The sequence below is a fragment of the Neovison vison genome, chromosome 7, assembly GCF_020171115.1.
Source record: "Neovison vison isolate M4711 chromosome 7, ASM_NN_V1, whole genome shotgun sequence".
Lineage (NCBI taxonomy): Eukaryota > Metazoa > Chordata > Mammalia > Carnivora > Mustelidae > Neogale > Neogale vison.
In genome coordinates this window covers 153,277,143-153,298,587 of record NC_058097.1, presented here as the reverse complement: position 1 = coordinate 153,298,587, position 21,445 = coordinate 153,277,143, and the positions used below count along the sequence as shown (strand labels likewise).

Below are 21,445 nucleotides of genomic sequence, written 5' to 3'. Positions count from 1 at the left end.
TTTTCAGTTCTGGCCCAGTTCCTGCCCTACTAATATAAATGTCTACCAGAACTCCTTACCAGACCCTAAATAAATGTTCTTTGGCAGATGCAATAAGCCACCACTGGGATTCAAGGTTATTACAAATATCATTATTATCACAGTTGATTTTATTGAGGGTCTCTTATCTATTCCACATTGAATGGGCTGCTATGGCAAGGAGGTGAAGAACAAGTTATGGCTTGAGCACTCCCCCTTCTTATAAATGTATCTTCTTCTGTATCTTTTTTTTCTTTCTCTTTCTCTTATAAACGCCTCATCTGTATCTTTTTTTCTTTCTCTTCTTTCTTTCCTTGGATATCCTGGAGCTCTTAGGAAAATGTGGAGACTACAATGATTGAAAATTGTTCACTAAAAATGAACATTTCATATAAATGCATTAAAAAGAAAATTCACCAATGGAAACTTTGGGAAGTTGAGAAAGATGTCCTATGAGGTTGGCTCCAGTGTACTTAGAGTATATGCCTAGGAAGGAATAGGCAGGCCCTGAACACAGAAGACTTCTGTTATTTACTTTGGCAGCTGGGTGCTGCCAATGTGTGTGTGTATCCAGAAGTTGGGGGTTGGAGGAACAGTTAGTTGGTAATTAGGACCCTGTACCCAATGACACAGTTTGGTGCTGTTGAATTAAATTTTCTAGGCCCAAGACGGGGCCACTCCTAGAGAGGGTGCCACATCAGCAAACTGAAACTTTGATGTCCCTATAAATACCCCAGTTGACTAGAAACACAGTATAGCCATCAGCCAGATCCCAAACACCAAGCCAACTCCGGGCTTTTTCACCAGACACAAGGTAGACTATGGGGCTTCAGACAAGAAGGCATTTTCTGTTTTTCTCTTCCTTGTTTATTGTTCTTTAGTTTTTAATCCTGTAAAAATCCTCTGCCTTGTACCCCATATTGCCATTCTCCAAGCAGAGACTATCCACTTCATGAGGTGTTAAGTAAATTTGTGTTGGGGCACCTGGCACGCTCAGTCTGTTAAGCGTCTGACTTCAACTCAGGTCATGATCTCAGTGTCCTGAGATGGATCACTTTCAGGCTCTGTGCTCAGCAGGGAGTCTGTTTATCCCTTTCCCTCTCCCTCTGCACTTCCCCCTGCTCATGACCTCTTTCTCTTTCTCAAATAAATAAAATCTCTAAAACAACTTGTTGGTGTCCCTCAGTTTGGTTCCTGGAGTCCAGAGTCTCTCATGGGTGGGGGATAGGGTAACCGGGTGACTGGTATTAAGGAGGGCATATGGTGTGATGAACACTGGGTGTTATACGCAACTAATGAATGCTGGTTAATTGAACATAACAATAAAAAAATTGTTGATGTCATCTACATGGTCCTTGTAAATCATTTTTAATACTGCAAAGACTTATAATTCTGTAACTATTGCTTCGTGACCTTGGAAAATATATCCATCAACTCATGGGCATATTCATTCCTGGGAAACCCTTAAGATCTTGTATTGATGAAAAACTATTTTCCAAACTAATCTTTCCATCCCGGAAACATGGAGGCTTCAAGAAGATATTCTGAGTCTCTCTTCTCTTATATGTGTTCTCATGGAGGAGCACTACCAGGACATTCAAGTAACAAATTTTACAATTGTCTTTCTTTGGGATCCTTCCCCCTTTTGTTTCCAGCCTTCATTCTCTCCAATACCTGTCTGCTTTGTACACTTTCTTCTTATCTTCTACACTCTTGACATCATCTGTAGTATCTGACAAGATGATATATACCTAGCAACGCTATCTTTTTCTGATACATGGTATCCCGTACATGTAATTTAATCACCAAATACTCAGCATAAGTCTCAGTACATATATTTATACTTTTCCAAAGCCATGAATTTCTTATTAACCTATACAGGCAATAAATTCCTGAATTTCTTACCAGTGAATACTGGCTCTTTCTACCAAAAGCACCCAACTGTTTGGGTGGCATCCCTTGGGTGGCATCCCTTGTTAGTGAAAATGGTGACTACTTTCCCTTACCCACAGCAGTCTGACAACAGATCTACTATTACTTCCTGTCTGGGTGGGGTTTGAGATCCTCAAAATCTACAGTACCAATACCTCAGTATAGAAGGGAATAAAGAAAGAAGCTCTGCTCTGCCTTTGGTTAATTTGCACACTTATTTTCTGATAGATAATGGGCTCACTTCTGGGAATACAAAGCCATTTAAAGCAGAGTATCTAATGTCTGATTCCTCAAATTCTGCCACTGCCTTAATCCAAAGCTGGACTATTTGGCAAGTTTTTCTTTCTGTTAGTCTATGCTCTTGGTCATTACAGTGCCTCCCCACCGCAACCTGATTTAAACTCTGGGGGTGTAAAAACCTGGTGGCACAAACAGGGGTTAAGAGCTGAAGAGCACAGCAAAGGAAACAGATAATTCATCCTAGAGCTCTGAATCATTCTAGAGATACCTGCCTCTATTCCCACGGAGATTCTGTTTTTTTTTTTTTTTTTTTTTTTTTTTTTCCCCTCCCAGCGTATATCTGTCTACTGTCTAGTAAGGAAGGGGAAGGCAGATTTTGGCTTTTCCCTATTTCAGTGATCTTCAAGAAAAGATCATTTGGAAGCCCAGTTTTTGGGGGAGTCTTTGGGATATATTCTTATGTTTCATCACCTCTTGACTGACATATTACTGCATTTCTCTGTAAGTTTGTTTAAACCAAGTCTCTACACCCTATCCTGCTCTGCCATTACCTGTTACATATACTAATATAAGATACACTGGAACTTCTTACTGACCTGCTCATGAGTCTTTTGTTCCCTTGTGCCACAGATATGAGCCTGGACCCCGACCCTGGCCAAGGTCTTGGTTCCAACACCACCTTTAGATCATACCCAGAAGCCACACTTCAGGGAACATTTGTTTCAAAAGGTCCTCCCCAAGGCCCATTTCTGCCTCCTCTGTCCTTTATTCTCCAAGCCTTGGGAATTTGGAGCTTTGGAACAGTGATGTCCCAAGGTCTGGAGCTATTTCCTGGTTTGGGCACCAGGAAGGTGATTAATTTCAAGCATCACATACTGGTAGGAGAGAAAAATTAAGGAGGATGGAGTTTTTGCTCCATGTTTGGTTTGTTTGTTTCTGGAGAACTCCCAAGACTTTGCCTCTGTTTGAAGTATATGTGGATATAAGGATCAGAGCAAGGCATTAAATTGCCCACCCTAACTCCCTTGATCCAGATGTTCAGCTGGGTCCATCATGATCCCAGAGCTCTGCTCTCTTTTTCATAGGATTCACCTCCATCTAAGTGAAACCGACTCCTCAGTCCTTTATTTCTTAAAAGCTCTTTCTCTCATCTCTCCATACAATCTCTGAAAAGTATGGAAGGACAGAAAAAGGAAGAGAGAAACTTCTGGAGGTGTCAGTCAGATGTACCCATTTGAAGACTTTCTAAAACACCTTGTTATCCTAACGTGTTTTCTATTAGTCTGCTATGGCAGGTTCCAGGATCACTGGGTCCAGAGATAAAGTCAAGGAAGATTTCCTTTGATGGAGTTTAGACCCCCTTGAATTGATTCTCAAGAGCACAAGGAAAGGATGCATTCTGACATAGTTATGAACTTATATTTTTTGAGGGTGTTACATGAAAATACAACTTAGGATGGCCAAATATTTGAAGGCATTACAGGATATAATAAGACACTCAGAGGACATAGAGATTCAGAAACATAATCAGAAGAACCAATAGACACACAGAGATTGGGTCACTTTAAGTCTTATTCATTTTGATCAAAAACATTTTTTGTACAAGATTATCCATGCTGTACTTTCTGTAATACAGTAGGAGATAAGATCTATAATATCATTATCCTGCTGGAGCACACTGTCTAGAAACTATGAAAGGAGAAGGACAAATGTCATGCAGACAGATACACAGTTGCATTCAATAAAAATAAATAAATGAGTGAATAAACAAAGAAACAGTCCATTAAACTGATCTGGTAAAGATTATTTATGAGCCTGGAAGCTGTTCTAAAGGTCTGGTTCCATGTTTGTTTTTTCCATACTAGTCACTAATCCCAGTAGTTCTGGAAAGTTCTCACCTTTCTATGCACAAGAGTAGGTGCAGGAGTCAGACACCACTTTGAATGCCAGCATGACAGAGCCCAGAGACAGGCTCCATCTGTATGAAGGGAAGTGACGAGTCACTGGGTGGCCCCTTGTGTAATCCTAGCATTTCATACTTGATCTTCTGTTCATAATAATATCTTTTCTGATTCACCTTGAACCTGTTAGCTGAGGGGCACCTGGGTGGCTCATTTAGTTAAGCAGCTGCCTTCAGGTCATCTCATGGCCTGCCATCAGCTCAAGTCATGATCCCAGGGTCCTGGGATGGAGCCCCACGTTGAGCTCCCTGCTAGGCGGAGAGCCTGCTTCTCCCTCTCCCTCTACCTGCCACTCAGCCTACTTGTGCTCTCTCTCTATTTCTCTGTCAAAAACAAAACAAAACCAGAAATGCCTATTAGCCTAATCATAAGTACCAATCTTCAGGTGGCCATAGGAAGGTGAACTCTTTTGCATGTCTAGACTATGTACAAAATCAACTTTGGCAGCTATTTGGAGCCAGAAAAGATCATTTTTATCTTCTAGTCACCAGCATGCCTCCCTCCTCTCCCTTTCTCCACACTCACACATATGATCAACTGTTGGTTGGGGCTATTTTTCACATTCCAGGAACCCCCAACTAGTCTTAATTGTGGTGTACTGTCAAGCTGGAGCTTTAATACCACTTTACTATTTGAGAATACAGATCTCTGTTCCCCATACCTAGGACAACTCATCAAGACATTGGTCATCTGGATTAGGTATTATATCTCTGTTGTCATATTTTTTGCATATATTCACATATATGTCACTAAAAATAATAATATTTAACCAGTGTGTTTATCAAACATTTAACTGAATGAATTTAGATACAGTTTCCCTAGGGTTCCCATATTGAACTGATGATAGGGTAAGTCTCATTGTTTCACTCAGTGCAATTTTCTAGAAATAGCAACTATTTCCATATTAGCAAAAAGATATAGCTGAATGTCTGGGATTAAAAGTATCAGCTAATTTTATCAGAGCCAAGACATATAGACTGTACGGAAAATCAATGGGCTTTGACTCAAATAGTAAGAGACCCATACTGTAGATCTAAGAATCATATATCAGGTACTTAGTCTCATTGAATAGCACGGGTTATCTGAAAAAAGAGTAAATCAGTTGGACACTTGAGAGAAATGATTAGTGCTATATATATATATATATATATATATATATATATATAACACATAATATATACTTACATATATATTGTGCCATGCACAATCCAGCAATAAATGTACCATATAAGATCATATTCTAAATACCAGAGAAAAGTAGGTTTCCACTGACTTGTCTTTTCCTAGTTGATCCTACCAATGAAGCTGTCAGCTTGCTCAAGTTCCCTGAGTTAATCTTTGGAGAGCAGTGTGTCAAAGTTATGCTCTAGAATTAGGCAGAGAGAATAAGCGGATTATGCCACTCTGGATCTGCTTGGTTTTAATGCTATAGATAACAGGGTTCATAAAAGGGGGGAAAAGGAAGTAGACGTAGCTCATTGTGATGTGGACCACACGAGGAGCATGTTTTCCAAATCTGTGAATGAATGTCAGACCAACTACAGTGACATAGAAGACCAGGATGCAGCAGATGTGAGAGACACATGTGTTGAGGGCCTTGGCCCTTTCTTCTCCAGAAGCAATGCCCATGACAGTCTTAAGGATCAAAATGTAGGAGAAAAAGATGGTGAGAAAGTCCAACAAGACCATTGCAAATACAACCACAACTGGATAGAGACGATTGAAGGTGATGTCAGCACAGGCTAACTTGATAACATCTTGGTGTAAACAGAAAGCATGAGAAAGTACACGGGATTGACAATAATGAAACCAGTGAAGGCGAATAATAATTGGCATAATTGATAGACCAGCCCTTATCAATACACCTATCCCAATCTTCATTACCTTGGTGCTGGTAAGGATGGAAGTATATCTCAAGGGGTTGCGAATGGCAACAAAACGGTCATAGGCCATGGCAAGTAAAACACCAGACTCCACGATAGAAAGAGTATGGATAAAGTAGGCCTGAGAGAAGCAGGCTTGGTGGCCAATCTCTCTGTGATTCAACCATAGGACACCCAGAACTGTGGGCATCGTGGTCAAAGTCACTCCAAGGTCAGTGGCTGCCAACATAGCTAAGAAATAGTACATGGGCTCATGAAGGCTATGATCATCCCTGATAAGAAAGAGAAGGGTGCCATTACCAAGAAGTATGGAGACATAAACCACCAATAATGGGATGGAGATCCAGTGGTGTGCCTTCTCCATGCCTGGGAAGCCAGTAAGGAGAAAAGGGGAGGCAGTAGTGTTGGGCCACATTGCAGGCCTTGCAAAGAGGAAAATACTCCCTTTGGGTAATGCAGAAGAAACTCTAGTTCTATAGAAGTTGCCCCCGAGTGTGCTACCTGTTCATAAGATGTTTACCAGTCTTGACTTCCAGTAATAGCAGGAATAATAACTTAGTCATTCTTTCGAGATTCCTAGGAAATGGGAGAATAGAATGTATTAAGAACTCTATGTATCATTCAGGGTTATTGGACAACATACTGGTGATACAGCAATGTAGACCAATGTAGATGGTTGATGTCCTTACAATTATATAATCCTTACAAATTTGTCCTTATTTGTCCAATATTTGTCCTTACAAATTATATAATCAATAAAATAAAGACAAAATGAAAGAAGATAAGGGTATATTTGAATAGTGCTGTAATAGTGGTGGGACTTACAGCACGTTTTTCATGGTGCTCCTTATCTTGACTTGGGATCTTGTAGGTAGATGGAAAGGTTCCCTAGAATCTAATAAACTTAAAAAAATTAGTAGAAAATTAGTACTGTGCAATGTTGGAAAAGCAAGTATGAACATCAGAGGGAAAACAAACACAAAGAAAGAAAAATCAGTCAATTAATCAATAAATAAAATAGACTTAGTTGATTTGAGGGAATGAATAATAATCCTTATGCCTGGATGAAAAACTGAAACTCTAGAGACTTTGGAGAAGCTACAAAAATGATATGAGTTAATTGTATGTGTTTATCTCCAAAACACATAGACCTCAAAATCTATATGATGCCCAGAGCCATAATACTTTAGTTATTGGTGTACTGTGTCTCAAAGAATTCAAAATTTCATTATTGATACAAAAAATGAACAATAAAAAGGAGATTTTATGATTAGCACTCGAGAGCACTATTTGTTAACTGCACAAATCACCTATTTGGAAATACAAAGAGAGAAATTAGTTATTTTGGCAAGTTCAAGGAGGGTAATTTTTAAAATCTATGGAGTCTGATGACAAAAGCGAGATAGCTCTCTGACCTTTAAATTTCAGGTATCACCTGGTGTAGGTAGCCAAAATCTGGGAGTAAAGAAAGCATGCATTGGTGGCATCATCCAAAGACAATGAGGGCCATCTTCTATTATGGCTGGTGTGGACTGAATATCTCACATGCTTTGAAAAGAATACCTTCGTGTGAATTTAATATATGAATCTAAGGACATATTTTGCCCATGAAAAAAGGTCTGCAAGATTATTGGGCTTTCACCTTCAAAAGAATTTTGTTGTGTTTCCTCTCTGCTGCTTTGTAACAATAGTGATATTGGGAAAGTCAATTAATCTTGGGCATTGGTTTCATTATCTTTAAATGATACTAACAATTTCTGTCTTGTCAAGTGATGCTCTTGATAGAGGTTTTAAGAGTGGAATGGGATTGCCAATGAGGGAAGTGCTTTGCAAGGAGTAAATTATTCTTCACTTCTGAAGCTTTGTTAATGAGAAGAACCTCCTTGCTCTCTTCTTGCTGAGCTTCCATTATGTGCCAGGACATTAGGACACTGCATAGGTCTCATCTTTATTTTTCATTTTTGGTAAAACCTTACAATAGCTTATTTCCCCCTTTCCACAGAGTCATATTGGTTATATATCCAAGATGATATATAAAGCAAATGGCAGAAGCCTTTTTAGGCACTATGGATTAAAAGACTACAGAATGGTGAAATCTTTGCAGTATTTTGGAGTACAACCAAGCTCACTGCCTCTCTTTTCTGTTTTCATACTGAAAATATGAACATTTTACTTGATTTACTCAGACCTACTTTTGTTGGACATGAGATTATCTGTAAATTCTTGTGGTTTAAAAATCCTAGACTTTTGCCTTATCCCTGCAGCCACCTGTCATCTCCCAGAGTCTGTTTTAGAGTGGAGTTGGGTTTTCATTAATGAGAAGCTAATTCCCAAAGTCTCAAACCCTGCTGTGTAAACTGTGGGCTCAGAGAAGACAACCCAGAGATTCTACTCAGACTTTTATCTTTTACCAGTTCCCTCACCTTCCCTTAGATTCTTTTCCTGACACTTCCTCTAACCTGCCTCCATTAAAAAAAAAGAAAAAAGAAAAAAAAATCTCCTAACCTTTGTCTGTTATCCTTCTTTTGTGGATAGTTCAAATTTATAATCCATTCTTCTGTTTGTTCTATTTGAAGGGCTTCCCATGGCTCCATTCTCAATACATAGTTTTTAGGAGAATGCCTTGTACATAATTTGTGTTCTTTTCTAGTCACTGAATGATTGGTTTGACTACACATACAAATTGATTTTCTCATTATCTCACATGCCGGATTTTGAGCAGGTTCTCAAATCATCAAAGCACATAGATTGATTGGTACTAAGTTGCTGACTGATTCTGAATACATAGCTGTATGCCCCCAGCACATAGAAACACCATGAGGGCTGTTATAAGAGATATGGAGAGGAAAAACTACTCTATCGTCAGTTCAGGGAGTTGAATGCCTATTGCAGTCTGTGTGCTTTTCCAGGTGCTGAAGATGCACAGCTATTCAAATAGCTATCCCTAATCTAAAAGCACACACATGGGCCACGCTCCATCCAAGATTGATTTTGAGTTGGTCTATTAGTCCTGGATGACAGTGATTATTCTCCAGAAAGTGTTTGAACCTTTGATAATTACGGAGCTACCCCTTCTCACTCTTTTGGGAGAGATTCTATCCTTGTCACTGATCTAGGCTTCTAGAGGAAAAGACCATGCAGGAAATCACAAGGTCAGAATGGAGGTCAGAGAGGCTGTAGGTGGAAACATGGGGACAGCAAGAATTAGAGCTGTGCAATTCATTCCTGAGTCTACACCCATCATCTGGTTTGTTCCCATAAGTCTTCTTTGCTTCACATGTTCCAGAATCTGTCCTTGGCCTTATTTTATACATCTGAGAAGGTAATCCTTAAAGAAGCCAAGTTTTAGAGATTTTGGAAAGACTTAAAGACCCATGGTGATTCTCCATACCCTTGACAGAGAATGCTATCATGTTCTCTTGCCCAAAAACCAGCTCCCTATTTCCTGCCCTCTCTACCCGAATACCTGCAGTGAGCCATCAGAGAAAAGATTCATTATATACCCTCACTGACCTGAATTTTGTTTCTCTTTCATTCTTCATTCCACAGGCATGAATCTGGAGTCCTTAGCCTTATGAAGAACTCCGTTATGATGACTTTTTTTCATAGTCTGCACAAAATCTTGGCAGGTAAGAACATTTATTTCAGAAACTCATTTCTGTGGTCCATTCTGGATTTTGGGCACTCATTGTCTCTTCCTCTCTGTATCGCTCAATCCCTTCATTTGTCCCTCCTTTCATCTTTTTTTTTTTAAACTTACTTGAATGCTTGACTTTGGAGATCTGGGACTTTGAACAGCAGTCTCCAAGGTCTCTGTCTCTGTAGGGGGGAAAAAAAAAAAAGGTTTAAATAAAAGCTCCGTTGCTAGGAGAGTGATTAGTTGTTTATATGTATCAGCATATGGAAGGAAAAGTAGTCTAGCTAGGAATGTGGACTGAAACAGAGTTATTGAGAACTCCCTACTTATCTGTGGGTACTCCCAATCCTTATCCTTAAAATGAGGAATAAGTGCAAATTATCACTTTGCTAAAGAGTTCTCCCCAACCCATTATCTTTCCCCTAGTCTCAAAGTCTGGCTGAAGCCAATGGACACTATCTCACAGAAGGGAGTTCCCCAGTCCAGTCCCTGATTTCCTCTTTTCTCCCTGTCTTGTCCTCCATTCCCATGTTCTTCTTAAGAAGACAGAGCAAGGATGGCAGTCACAGAATAATTTTGTTAGCTGAAATTCATGATATCACTGTGTTCCCTACAGTCACTCTCTACCCAGAATCTTATACTTTCACAGATGGTTAAGACACCTGATAACAGTATTTCCTGTCACTGGGTGGGTTCTCCAGAAATAGATATAAAGATCAAGTTTGGGGTGAAAGTCATTTACTAGAGGTTAGACTTTTGAAAGAAAGGAGGGAACAGAGCTTGGCAAAGGAAGAACTCAAACTTAGATACAGGTGGACAAATCCTCAGCGAACACAGCAGAAAGCTGTGGAGCAGCTTTTTATTACCCAACAGTATTACCACTTGTTGGAGTTGAAAAGACTAGAATTTTAAGACCTCTCCTCATCTAAGAAGGAAGGTTATGTCCTTGAGCTATAGTACCCTGCAGCTGAGAGAGATCCTGCAGAAGCTGAGTTCCAGGCTGTCTTTTGACCACACTCCCAGAGCTGGGCAGCAAGTCTTTCCTGGAAGGGGAATCTGGCCTTCAGATCACCAGGTTTAGAATAATTTCCTTATACCCTATATTTGGAGGCTATTTTGCAAAAATTTTCAGATTTACATCTCCTAATCTAATCACTGTTCCCATCACTCCCACCAACTGACCGATGGATAGTAGGAGAATATTATCCAGACATTAAAAGAATATCTCCCGGGTTTCATTAATTCCCATCAGCACAGATGGTTTCCTAAGTTCTATGGGAGCATATGCTTGAGTGTTTCAATACAAGTTCAATAAGCAAACAAACAAAATATACATTATATTTTAAGGGTCTTTGTTTACTTAATTTTTTATTTTAAAATAAATATAGATTCATAAATTGCAAAAATATATATAAGAGGATCCTATGGATCTTTCATCCAGTTTTTTCCAGTGGTAACATCTAGCATAACTACAGTATGATATCAAACCCAGCAAATTGACATTGGTGAATGGTGACTTAAATATCACCAGTTTTACACGCACTCATTTGTATGTGGATAGCTTTATGCAGTTGCATCACGTGTAGGTTCTTATAAATACGATCATAGCCAAAGGACAAAACCAATTCATCTCCATAAGGCTACCTAACGTTGCTCATTTATAAACCTCACCTCCCTTCCTTTCCCCTTCCACTTGTTCTTAACCTTTAAGATCTACTTATCTAAGCTCCATATCTAAAATTTTGTTATTTTAAGAAAGTTATGTAAATAGAATTATTGGCTGGCTGGATTCCTCCCTTCCTCTCTTCCTCTCTTCCTCCCTTCCTTCCTTCCTTCCTCCCTCCTTTCTTCCTTCCTTCCTTCCTTTCCTCCCTTCCTCCTTCCTTCCTTCCTCTTTCTTTTTTCTTTCCTCAGCAAAATCTTCTTAAAAGTGTCCAGTTGTTGCATGTATCAATCCTTTGTCTTCTTTCTTTGCTGAGCAGCAATTCATTGTATGGATTCACCAGTTTGTTTAAGTATTTGATGATTGGAGAACATTTAGGTTGTTTGGCATTTTAGGCAATTATTTTAAAATTCTGCTATAAATATTTGCATATAAGTTTTCATATCAACATACATTTTCATTTTTTTCCTGGGATAAAACCCCAAAAGTACAATGGTAGGCCATAAGGCAAGTGCATGATTAGTTTTATAAGAAACTGCCAAGACTTTGCCAGAGTGGCTGCCTCTTTCTGTTCCCACCAGTAATGCAAGAATGATCTAGATCCTCTGCATCTTTGACAGCATTTGGTGCTATTTTTCATTCAGGTTATTCTATAACATTATAGCAATATCTGATTGTGGTTTTAATTTACATTTTCCTAATGATTAATAATGTTGACATCTTTTCATGAATTTATACGCCATTTGTGCATTCTCTTCACTGAGATGTTTGTTCATCCCTTTTGCTTATTGTCTAATTTTATTGTTTGACTTTTTAAAATATATTGTGCAGTTTTGAGAGTTCTTTACATTTTCCATATACGAATCTGTTGTCAGATATGTTGTTTGCAAATATTTTCTCCCAGTTTGTAGTTCATTTTTCCATTCTCTTAACAGGGTTGTTCCATGTCAAGCATAACTCTTCACTTTGCCTTAGGCCCCAAAGATTTTCTCCTGTCTTCCTAGGGTTCTGGGATCGAGCCCTGCATCAGGTTCCCTGCTTATTGGAGAGACTGCTTCTCCCTCTCCTACTCCCCCTGTCTGTGTTCCCTCTCTCACTGTGTATCTCTCTGTCAAATAAATTAAAAACAAACAAACAAATAAACAAAACAACAACAACAACAAAAACCCCATCAAAAACAAAGGGTGATGCAGAGGGAGAAGCAGACTCCCTGATGAGCAGGGAGCCAGGTGTGAGGCTTAATCCCAGGACCCTGGGATCATGACCTGAGCTGAATTGAGCAGATGCTCAATTGACTCAGCCACCCAGGCACCCCAAATTTGTTTATTATTTCTAATAGTTTTTCTGTGGAGTATTTAGGATTATTGCTACATAAGATCAAATCATCTGCAAATAGAGATAATTTTATCTTTTCCTTTCCAAAATGGGTGTTATTTATTTATTTATTTATTGCCTAATTCCTCATGTGGAACCACTAAAATTTCCAGATAGCCAAAGCAATCCCAAGAAAGAAGAATAAAACTTGAAGTATCACACTTAACTGATTTCAAACTTTATTATGAAATGAGGACAATCAAAAGAGTATGGTACTGACATAAAAACAGAAAAACAGACCAATAGAAAAGAATTAAAAGCCAAGAAATAAACTCACACATATATGGTAAAATAATATGTGACAAGGGAGTCAAGAATATTCAATGGGGAAATTCTTCTCAATAAATAGTATTGGAAGTAATCGATATTCACATGCAAAATAATGAAATTAAACCTCCATCTTACACTACTCACGCAAAGTAACTCAAAATGAATTAAAGACTTAAATGTAAGACCTGAAAGCCTAAAACTGCTGAATAAAAACAGGAGAAAAACTCCTTGACATTGATCTCAATGAGAAGTTTTGGTTATGATACCAGAAAAGCAAGTAACAAAAGCAAAATTAAACTGATGGTACTACATCAAACAAAATGCTTCTGCATAGCAAAAGAAACAATCAACAAAATGAGATATCTTACACCTATTAGAATGTTTATCATTAAGGAGACAAGAGATAATAGAGGTAAGTGAGGATGTGGAGAAAAGGGAACCCTTGTGTGCTGTTGGTAGAAATGTAAATTGGTATAGCCACTATGGAAAACACTATGGAGGTTCCTCAAAAAATTTAAAAAAAAAATGGAACTGCCATATTTTTTTTTTAAAGATTTTATTTATTTATTTGACAGACAGAAATCACAAGTAGATGGAGAGGCAGGCAGAGAGAAAGGGAAGCAGGCTCCCTGCTGAGCAGAGAGCCCGATGCGGGACTCGATCCCAGGACCCTGAGATCATGACCTGAGCCGAAGGCAGCGGCTTAACCCACTGAGCCACCCAGGCGCCCCTGGAACTGCCATATTATCCAGCACTTAGCTTCTGGGTACATAGCTGAAGGAAGTGAAATCACTATCTCAAAGAAATAGCCGTATTTCCAAGTACATTGTAACATTCTATACAGTAACTAAGACATGGAAACAACCTACATATGTAACAACATATGAATAGATCAGAAAAATGTGAATATCAGGGTTTCTTTATCTATATCTGTATAGACATATAATGGGGTATTATTTAGTCACGAGAAACGAAGGAAATCCTGTCTTTTGTGCTAAGATGGATGAATTTTGAAGGCACTCTGTTATGAGAAATTATGCTAAGGTCAAATAAAGAAAGAAAAATATTTTATGATCTCACTTATACGTGGAATCTAAGAAACAAAACAAAACAAAAACCAGACTCACAAATAGAGTAGAATAGTGGCTGACAAGGGCTGGAAGTTGGGGGAAATGGGCAAATGTCGATCAGAGGGTACACAGTATAGTAACTACAGGTAATAGTAAGGTATTATGTTCTTGAAAGTTGCTAATAGAGCAAATCTTAAATGTTCCATCACACACACACACACACACACACACACAAGTGGTAATTATGTGAGGTGATGGAGGTTTTTATTAACCTTATTGTGTTAATCATTTTATAATATATATGTGAACAAAGTCCTCACCTTATATACCTTAAAACTTATGTCACATATTATGTCAGTTATAGCTCCATAAAGTTGGGGGAGTTTTTAAAAAAGTAAAAGTGAAAAGAAATTTTTAAAAATCAATTAGGCATATCTATGTCAGTCTATTTTATTTCTGGGTTTCCTATAATGTTCCATCAATACCACACAGCCTTGATTACTATAGTTGTATAATAACTCTTAACATTGAATAGAGTTATTCTTCCCGTCTTATTATTTTTCAAAATTGTTTTAGTTGTTTAGCTCTTTTGTCTTCCATATACATTTTATAATAAGCCTATCTATGTCTATAAGAAACTAAGCTGGGATTGACAGGAATTGTATTAAAGCTATGGATTGATTTGAGGAAAATTGACCTGTTTACTGTATTGAATCTTCTGATCCATGAACACAGTATGTCTCTCTTTTTACATAGGTCTTCATTGATATTGTTCATCAGAATTTTATAACTTTTATCATCCAGTCCTGTATAAATTTTATTAAGTTTATACCTAAATACACATTCATTATTAAAGAGGTTATATAACTTGCTCATGTCTACATGGCAAGTGTACTGGTTTTCTAGAGCGGCCATAACCAAGTACCAGCAACTGCATGGCTTAAAAAGCAGAAATTTACTGTCTCATAGTTTTGGAAGCTAGGTGTCCTGGATCAAGGTGCTAGCAATGTTGATTTCTTCTGAGGCCTCTCTCTTGGCTTGTAATTGGCCATCTTCTCCCCATGTCTTCACATGGCTTTTCTCCTGTGCACACTGATATCTCTCTATGTGCCTAAATTTCCTCTTCCTCTAAGGACACTAGTTAGATTAAGGCCCACTGTGATGGCCTCATTTTAACTTAATCACCTCCTTAATAAGCCATATCTCCTAATGCAGTCACATTCTGAGGTACTGAGAGTTAGAAAAGACTTCAACATATGAATATTTTAAGGTTGACAAAATTCACCCTATAATTAGTAACAGTTGATGATTCTAAGAGTAATCATTTGCATCTCTGATTTGCATTAAACATTAATTCTAACAAAGTATAGTAGAAACCCAAACAGATCTTCAGGGACAGGAAATGTTTTCATGGGTACTATATGTTTATTTTCCTTTAAAACCAGTAACAGGAAACATGCCATGGTCAAAGGAGAAACTGCAGATATTATCATCTGTGGGACTGAAGTGATGAGATGTGCTTGGCTGAACCACTGTGTCGTAAATATGTTCATGTCATTTTCAGGAAGACAAAAATTCTGGTGAGGTGAAGTCAATAAAGGAATGATGAAGACTGCTAAGAGTAGGTTCATGTTGATTACTAGGGAAGGCTGATTGGCTCTTACCATGTTGACTCCAGTCCATCTAACTTTCCATTCTCAAGCTAGCTTTGAGATAAATCAAACAGAAAGTATAATTAGCATCCAGAAGACTTAGGGGCACCTGAGTGTCTTAGTCAGTTTAGCATCTGACTCTTGATTTTTGGCTCAGGTCATGATTTCAGAGTTGCAGGGATTTAGCCCTGTGTTGGGCTCCATGCTCAACATAGTCTGCTTAAGATTCTCTTTCTCCTCCATCTCCTGCTCCTCCTCCTGCTCTCACACTCACTCCCTCTCTCTCAAATCAATAAATAAATCTTAAAAACAAAAAAAGAGAGAGAGAGAGAGAGAGAGAATTCAAAAGTCTTAGTTAAAAAGATGCATTTAGTTTCCTCTTGGGAAAGAGTTGACCCTTGAAGTAGATGTGGAAGATAAATGGTCTCCCATAGGAGATAACAAGTTCTACCGGGGACATAAAGACAAGCCCTCTGATTTCTCGCACACAAAACTGCCACCTGAGGCTCTATAAATTCCTTACCTTATTTGGAGAAGATGTTTTAAAACCTTGGGGAGATTAGTTAAATGTTCCTTCTCCTTCATAGGAGGAATTAAGATAGAGAAAATGTTTCTTAAGATCTGCAGTTGGCTGGAAAAGAAAAAACTCTGGGGAGGTGCTTTCTTCATTAATAACTTTGCTGACTTCATCTCTTAGCTGACTTTAAGAAGGAGCCATACGATCTGAGGCCGACCACAGGCCGAACTCAAGAACCCTGCTCCTTATCCCTAATATCCAAGAAATGGTGCATGTGAGTATGGGGAAACACATAGTATATACAAGAAAAGGGTACTAGGACACTCCTAGTTGTCTAAAGAGAAGACAGGGGAAAGAAGGGAAGGATCTGTATAGTTCTCGGTTCTCTATGAGTGCACAAATCTCAGTCTGAAGTTGGTAGCACTTGGAAAGAGATTCAGGCATGAGTACATCAGACTTGCCATGCTCAGTGGTATGAATATGGTTGACCCTCTCACATGTCTCCTATCCTTTCTAGGGGATGAACATAGAGGCATCTCTTATTCTACAAGATATTTAAATGAAGCAGAGAATTGTTATAGCTTTAAAAGGTAGAAGATTACCTGAATTTCAACAAACTCAACTATAGATTTTTCTTAGTTCTATTCTAAATCTTCAAAACCTCTTTCCTTCCCTATGGTCTTTCCTCAGCCTTTGAATCTTTTCTTAATGTCTTTCTTAGAAACTACAAGAAGCTCTTAGCTGAAGACATGTGAATTTCTGACAGCATGGAGTATAAGGTAGATCTGAATGGAATTCTTAGAAATAGAGAAGACAATACTGAGATGAATTTATTGGCAAAGTAGAATGGATCCCCTCCACTTTGAGTAGATTTCTCTATCGTGATTTATTACTGTGTTACATATTCTTTTATAAGGTGAATTCTTCACAAAATTGCTGTTTAAAAGTCAGAGAAGTAGGGAGAATGAAGCTGTATTTATTTTATTTATTATTATTATTTTTATTATGTTATGTTAGTCACCATGCAGTATGTCATTATGAAGCTATATTTAGAACACATAAGAAGAGAATAGCTATGTGGGGTTAATAAACAATAGTTACCATATTTTCAATAAACACTAAATTTATATATCTTAATCCCGAAGACAGAATATGGACAATGAGAAATGATTCTACTAATTCTCTATCACTTAGTGTCGGCTCAAAAGGGCTGAATCACTGCCTCATGCCCAGTTGTCTGGCACCTTTCCACTGTTAGAAACTTGGAGTTTAATCTCATCTACACAGGTACATGGTTTTCTTTGAGAGCATCTTAGGTGTGGTGGCTTCCACGGGCAAAATTACTTCAAATAAGAATAACTAAATAAGAATACCTATTTTTTTTTCTTCTTAGTTTAGGAGATAAAAACAGCTTGAATACACTGTTATGGTATGTAACAAGAAAAATATAGGATATCTATTTGCTTCAAGTCATCCGTATTTACTGATAACTCTTGATTTCCTCGTGATTACAAATACATCTTTCAAACTTCCCCTTTTGAGTAAATGACTTCACCATTCTCCATTTGCTCAAGCCAGAAATCACACACACAAAGAAATAATCTAATCTCATTTTGTTTTTCCCTCATTCCCATTTCCAATATATCAGCAAATCTTGGTACTACCTAAAAAATACATCTTTATCAGTTTACATTTTCTTTATTTTCACTGCCCTCCTAGTCAAAATCAGCATTCTCAGCTGTATTATTTTGATGGCTCTAACTACTTACCTTTTCTTTGATCTTGCTTGATTATCTATTCCTCACAAAGCAATTCAAGTGATAAATTAAAAATGCAAATTTCAGTATGTCACTAGACCCTCCTCCATTGTGATTTTTAAATTCTGGAATGTGTTTTCATCACATTTGTAGTAAAACAAAGTTCCAGTGTTATCTATAAGGCCCTGTGAGACCAGACCACTTCCTGGGTCCCTGATGGTACCTATTGTCTCTCTCTCTCTCTTGTTTGCTCACCAAGCTCCAGACATGCTAATTTCCCCCTCTAAATGGAACAATTTTCCTCCAGATCTTCATGTGGCTAGCCTCTTTGTTATTCAGGTCTCAGCTCAAATGTCACTTCCTCAGAGATGCAGTCCCAGATCATCCAAATTACTAAAATGCATGCAATATCATCCCCAACAATCTCTATTAAATAGTGCTATTTTATTTTCAAATTGTACTTCTATTTATCGAAATGTTTCTTATTTATTTTCTAACTTAATTTATGGCTTATAGAATCAGTGGCTGTTTTATTAGCATTTAATTCCAGTATTTAAAATGTCATGCTTATCACACAGTGGATGCTTAAAAAAATATTGGGTGAAGTAATATATATGTATATATATAATTGTATAAATGCATATGTGTGTATGTACATATAGCTGTATGTACATGTATGCATGTACATGTATTTACATATAATTGATGTATATATATAATGGGTTTATGTATATACATAACATGTTAGGTACTTTACTAGGTGCTGAGCAAGGCAAATAAAACACAGTTTCTATATTCATGTAGTCCATAATCTAGTGGCAGAAGAGATGTTGAGACCTTCATAAAGGACATACCTCTTTTCTCTACTAATGGAACTCTGTAAGCAGCAATAGGGCTCTCATTTATTATTGCTTAAGACAGGTTCAGAAGTGCAAACCTGGATATAAAAAGGAGATCAAGAAGTTGGATGTTTAAATACAAAGGGAGAACTTGAAAAGGGAGAAATCAGGTTCAAGGGAGTTATGATAATGGGTCTACAGAAAAGTAATAAGAAAGAGAAAGAAATTACATGGAAATAAGTTAAATTTTATCAAACTGAAGGATAAAGTCAGTCATGAGCCATCTCCTTGGCTGACCTAAGCATTTATTCCAGCTCAAGGGTCTATAATTATCTAACTTTCAATTAGTCCAGGCTATTGTAATGAATTGTGAGTAGCTCTGTAAGGACTGGGAGGAGGCTATTAAGCACATAATGTTTGTCTTCCCAAAACTAATCGATGAAGTAGGGAGGCAAAGTACCTCTGCCTCCTATCTGTCTGTTCCTTACAATGGTCATTAATGGTACAGCTTTTCTTTCCATATCCTTCTTCTCTTAGACTCCTGGGACTCTTGTTGACAATTCAGAGAAGCCCTACATATGCAGGATATGTGAATTAGAAATCACTGTGAAGGCAAGCATAGTTAGGTCGGGGTTGAGTTCCTTGAAATTCTTCAAGTATGGATTCTTCTGCATAGTTGATGGAAATGGTTTCTAAGTGTAATGTATATCAGAAAATTCCTGGGGAGCTTATCAGCATGAAGATGACCATACGACATCAAGGATTTAATTAACAAGGTAGGGGATGGTCCCTGGAATATGCAATTAAGAACACAGAAGATATAAGTTGTCTTAAGAATATGTTTTGAGAAGCAATGGCTTATACTAATGTCATTATTACCTTTAAGAGAGAATTCTGAGATGATACAATCGGAGTGATATCTTGAAAGTGGAGTTTCATTTCTGTGGTTATAATTGAGAAAAAAGGACAGCTTTTCTGGATGGACCCAACATGTGGCCCAATAGTAGTTCCAGTTCCTTTCTGTTGACTGGTTTTCCAGGCTTGGAGGCAGTTCACCACTGGATTTCCACACCCTTCTTTTTCATCTACATCTTTATCCTTTTGGGCAACAGCACCCTCCTTCTTCTTATTAAGGAGGACCACAACCTTCATGAGCCTATGTACTATTTCCTGGCCATGCTGGCAGCCACAGACCTAGGATTGACATTGACTACAATGCCTACGGTGCTGAGAGTCCTCTGGTTGGATCACAGGGAGATTGGAAAAGTGGCCTGTTTTTCTCAAGCCTACTTTATACACTCACTTGCCTTTGTAGAGTCTGGTGTTTTGCTTGCTATGGCCTACGATCGTTTTATAGCCATTTGCAACCCCCTTCGATATACTTCTATACTCACTAATAATCAAGTGCTGAAAATTGGGCTGGGAGTTCTGATGAGGGGGTTTGTATCTGTTATACCTCCAATTTTACCTCTATACTTTTTCCCCTATTGCCATTCCCATGTCCTCTCCCATGCATTCTGCCTTCACCAGGATGTCATCAAACTGGCCTGTGCTGATACCACCTTCAATCGCCTGTATCCAGTTGTGCTTGTAGTCCTTATATTTGTGCTGGATTCTCTGATTATCCTCATCTCCTATGTGTTGATACTCAAGAGTGTCCTGAAGATTGCCTCCAAAGTGGAGAGGGCCAAGACCCTTAATACCTGTGTCTCCCATATCTGCTGCGTCTTGGTTTTCTATGTCACAGTGATTGGATTGTCTCTGATTCATCGGTTTGGGAAGCAGGTCCCACATATTGTCCACCTCACTATGAGCTACATATATTTTCTTTTCCCTCCACTAATGAATCCTATCATCTATAGTGTCAAGACCAAGCAGATTCAGAGTGGCATTCTTCGCCTTTTTACTACACATAAAGTTGAAGCGTGATCTCTGACCATCATAGTTCCTCACACAGAATGTGAGAACTCTGGGTTTTGGCAGAGGAGCAAAAAAGTCTCATATCAAACACCCATGATCAGATATCTTGGTAAAATAATTGTGAAAGTAGAACTACAATTGGTCCTACATTATCTCTGTAAACTCAAGTCTTTGGTCTAACCTAATTTGTGCAATTTTTTAGGAGAAAATTTGTGTGTACTGTTTGCCACTCAATTTCTGTGATAACAAAGGTGTGTTCTTTTAAAGGTATGTCTATAATGTATCTAAAATATATTTTGGGGGGTTAGGAAGATGGTGGACAGGAACAGAGTTGTAAGGATATAAAATAATAGTTAGTTTGCATAGAATAAAGTTGGTCTATTTATAGCTAATCCAATCTAACTCCCATGAATTGCCTCACAGATATTCACACAATTGTGGCAACCTATATGTTTGGCAACTGATGGTCTGGAATTTTCCTGTAAAGAAGTATGAATTCTTCCTCACTGGGTGTTATAATCACTTATCAGCCCAAACCTATCATTGATGTCTCCCCTCTCCATCAAATGATCATGAATTTGTCTCAAGAACTATAAACTTATATTTATTTCCCAAGACAGCACCTACTTAAGAAAACTAGTTTGTGATAAGAGGAACCAAGTATAAAAGAGAGGAAACAGACATCCCCCTACTCCTTTGCTTTTTTCCTTCA

General features: G+C 38.1%; 2 protein-coding genes across 2 annotated transcripts; one reads left to right on the top strand and one right to left on the bottom strand.

The window, feature by feature from the left end:
- Positions 1-5,510: 5,510 nt before the first annotated feature.
- On the bottom strand, positions 5,511-6,449 carry LOC122914186 (olfactory receptor 51B6). Its single transcript, XM_044260816.1, has one exon. It carries the CDS (start codon positions 6,447-6,449, stop codon positions 5,511-5,513), a length of 939 nt encoding a protein of 312 aa, XP_044116751.1.
- Positions 6,450-19,803: 13,354 nt separating this feature from the next.
- On the top strand, positions 19,804-20,742 carry LOC122914184 (olfactory receptor 51B5-like). Its single transcript, XM_044260815.1, has one exon. The coding sequence runs from the start codon at positions 19,804-19,806 to the stop codon at positions 20,740-20,742; it is 939 nt and encodes a 312-aa protein (XP_044116750.1).
- The last annotated feature ends 703 nt before the right edge of the window (positions 20,743-21,445 follow it).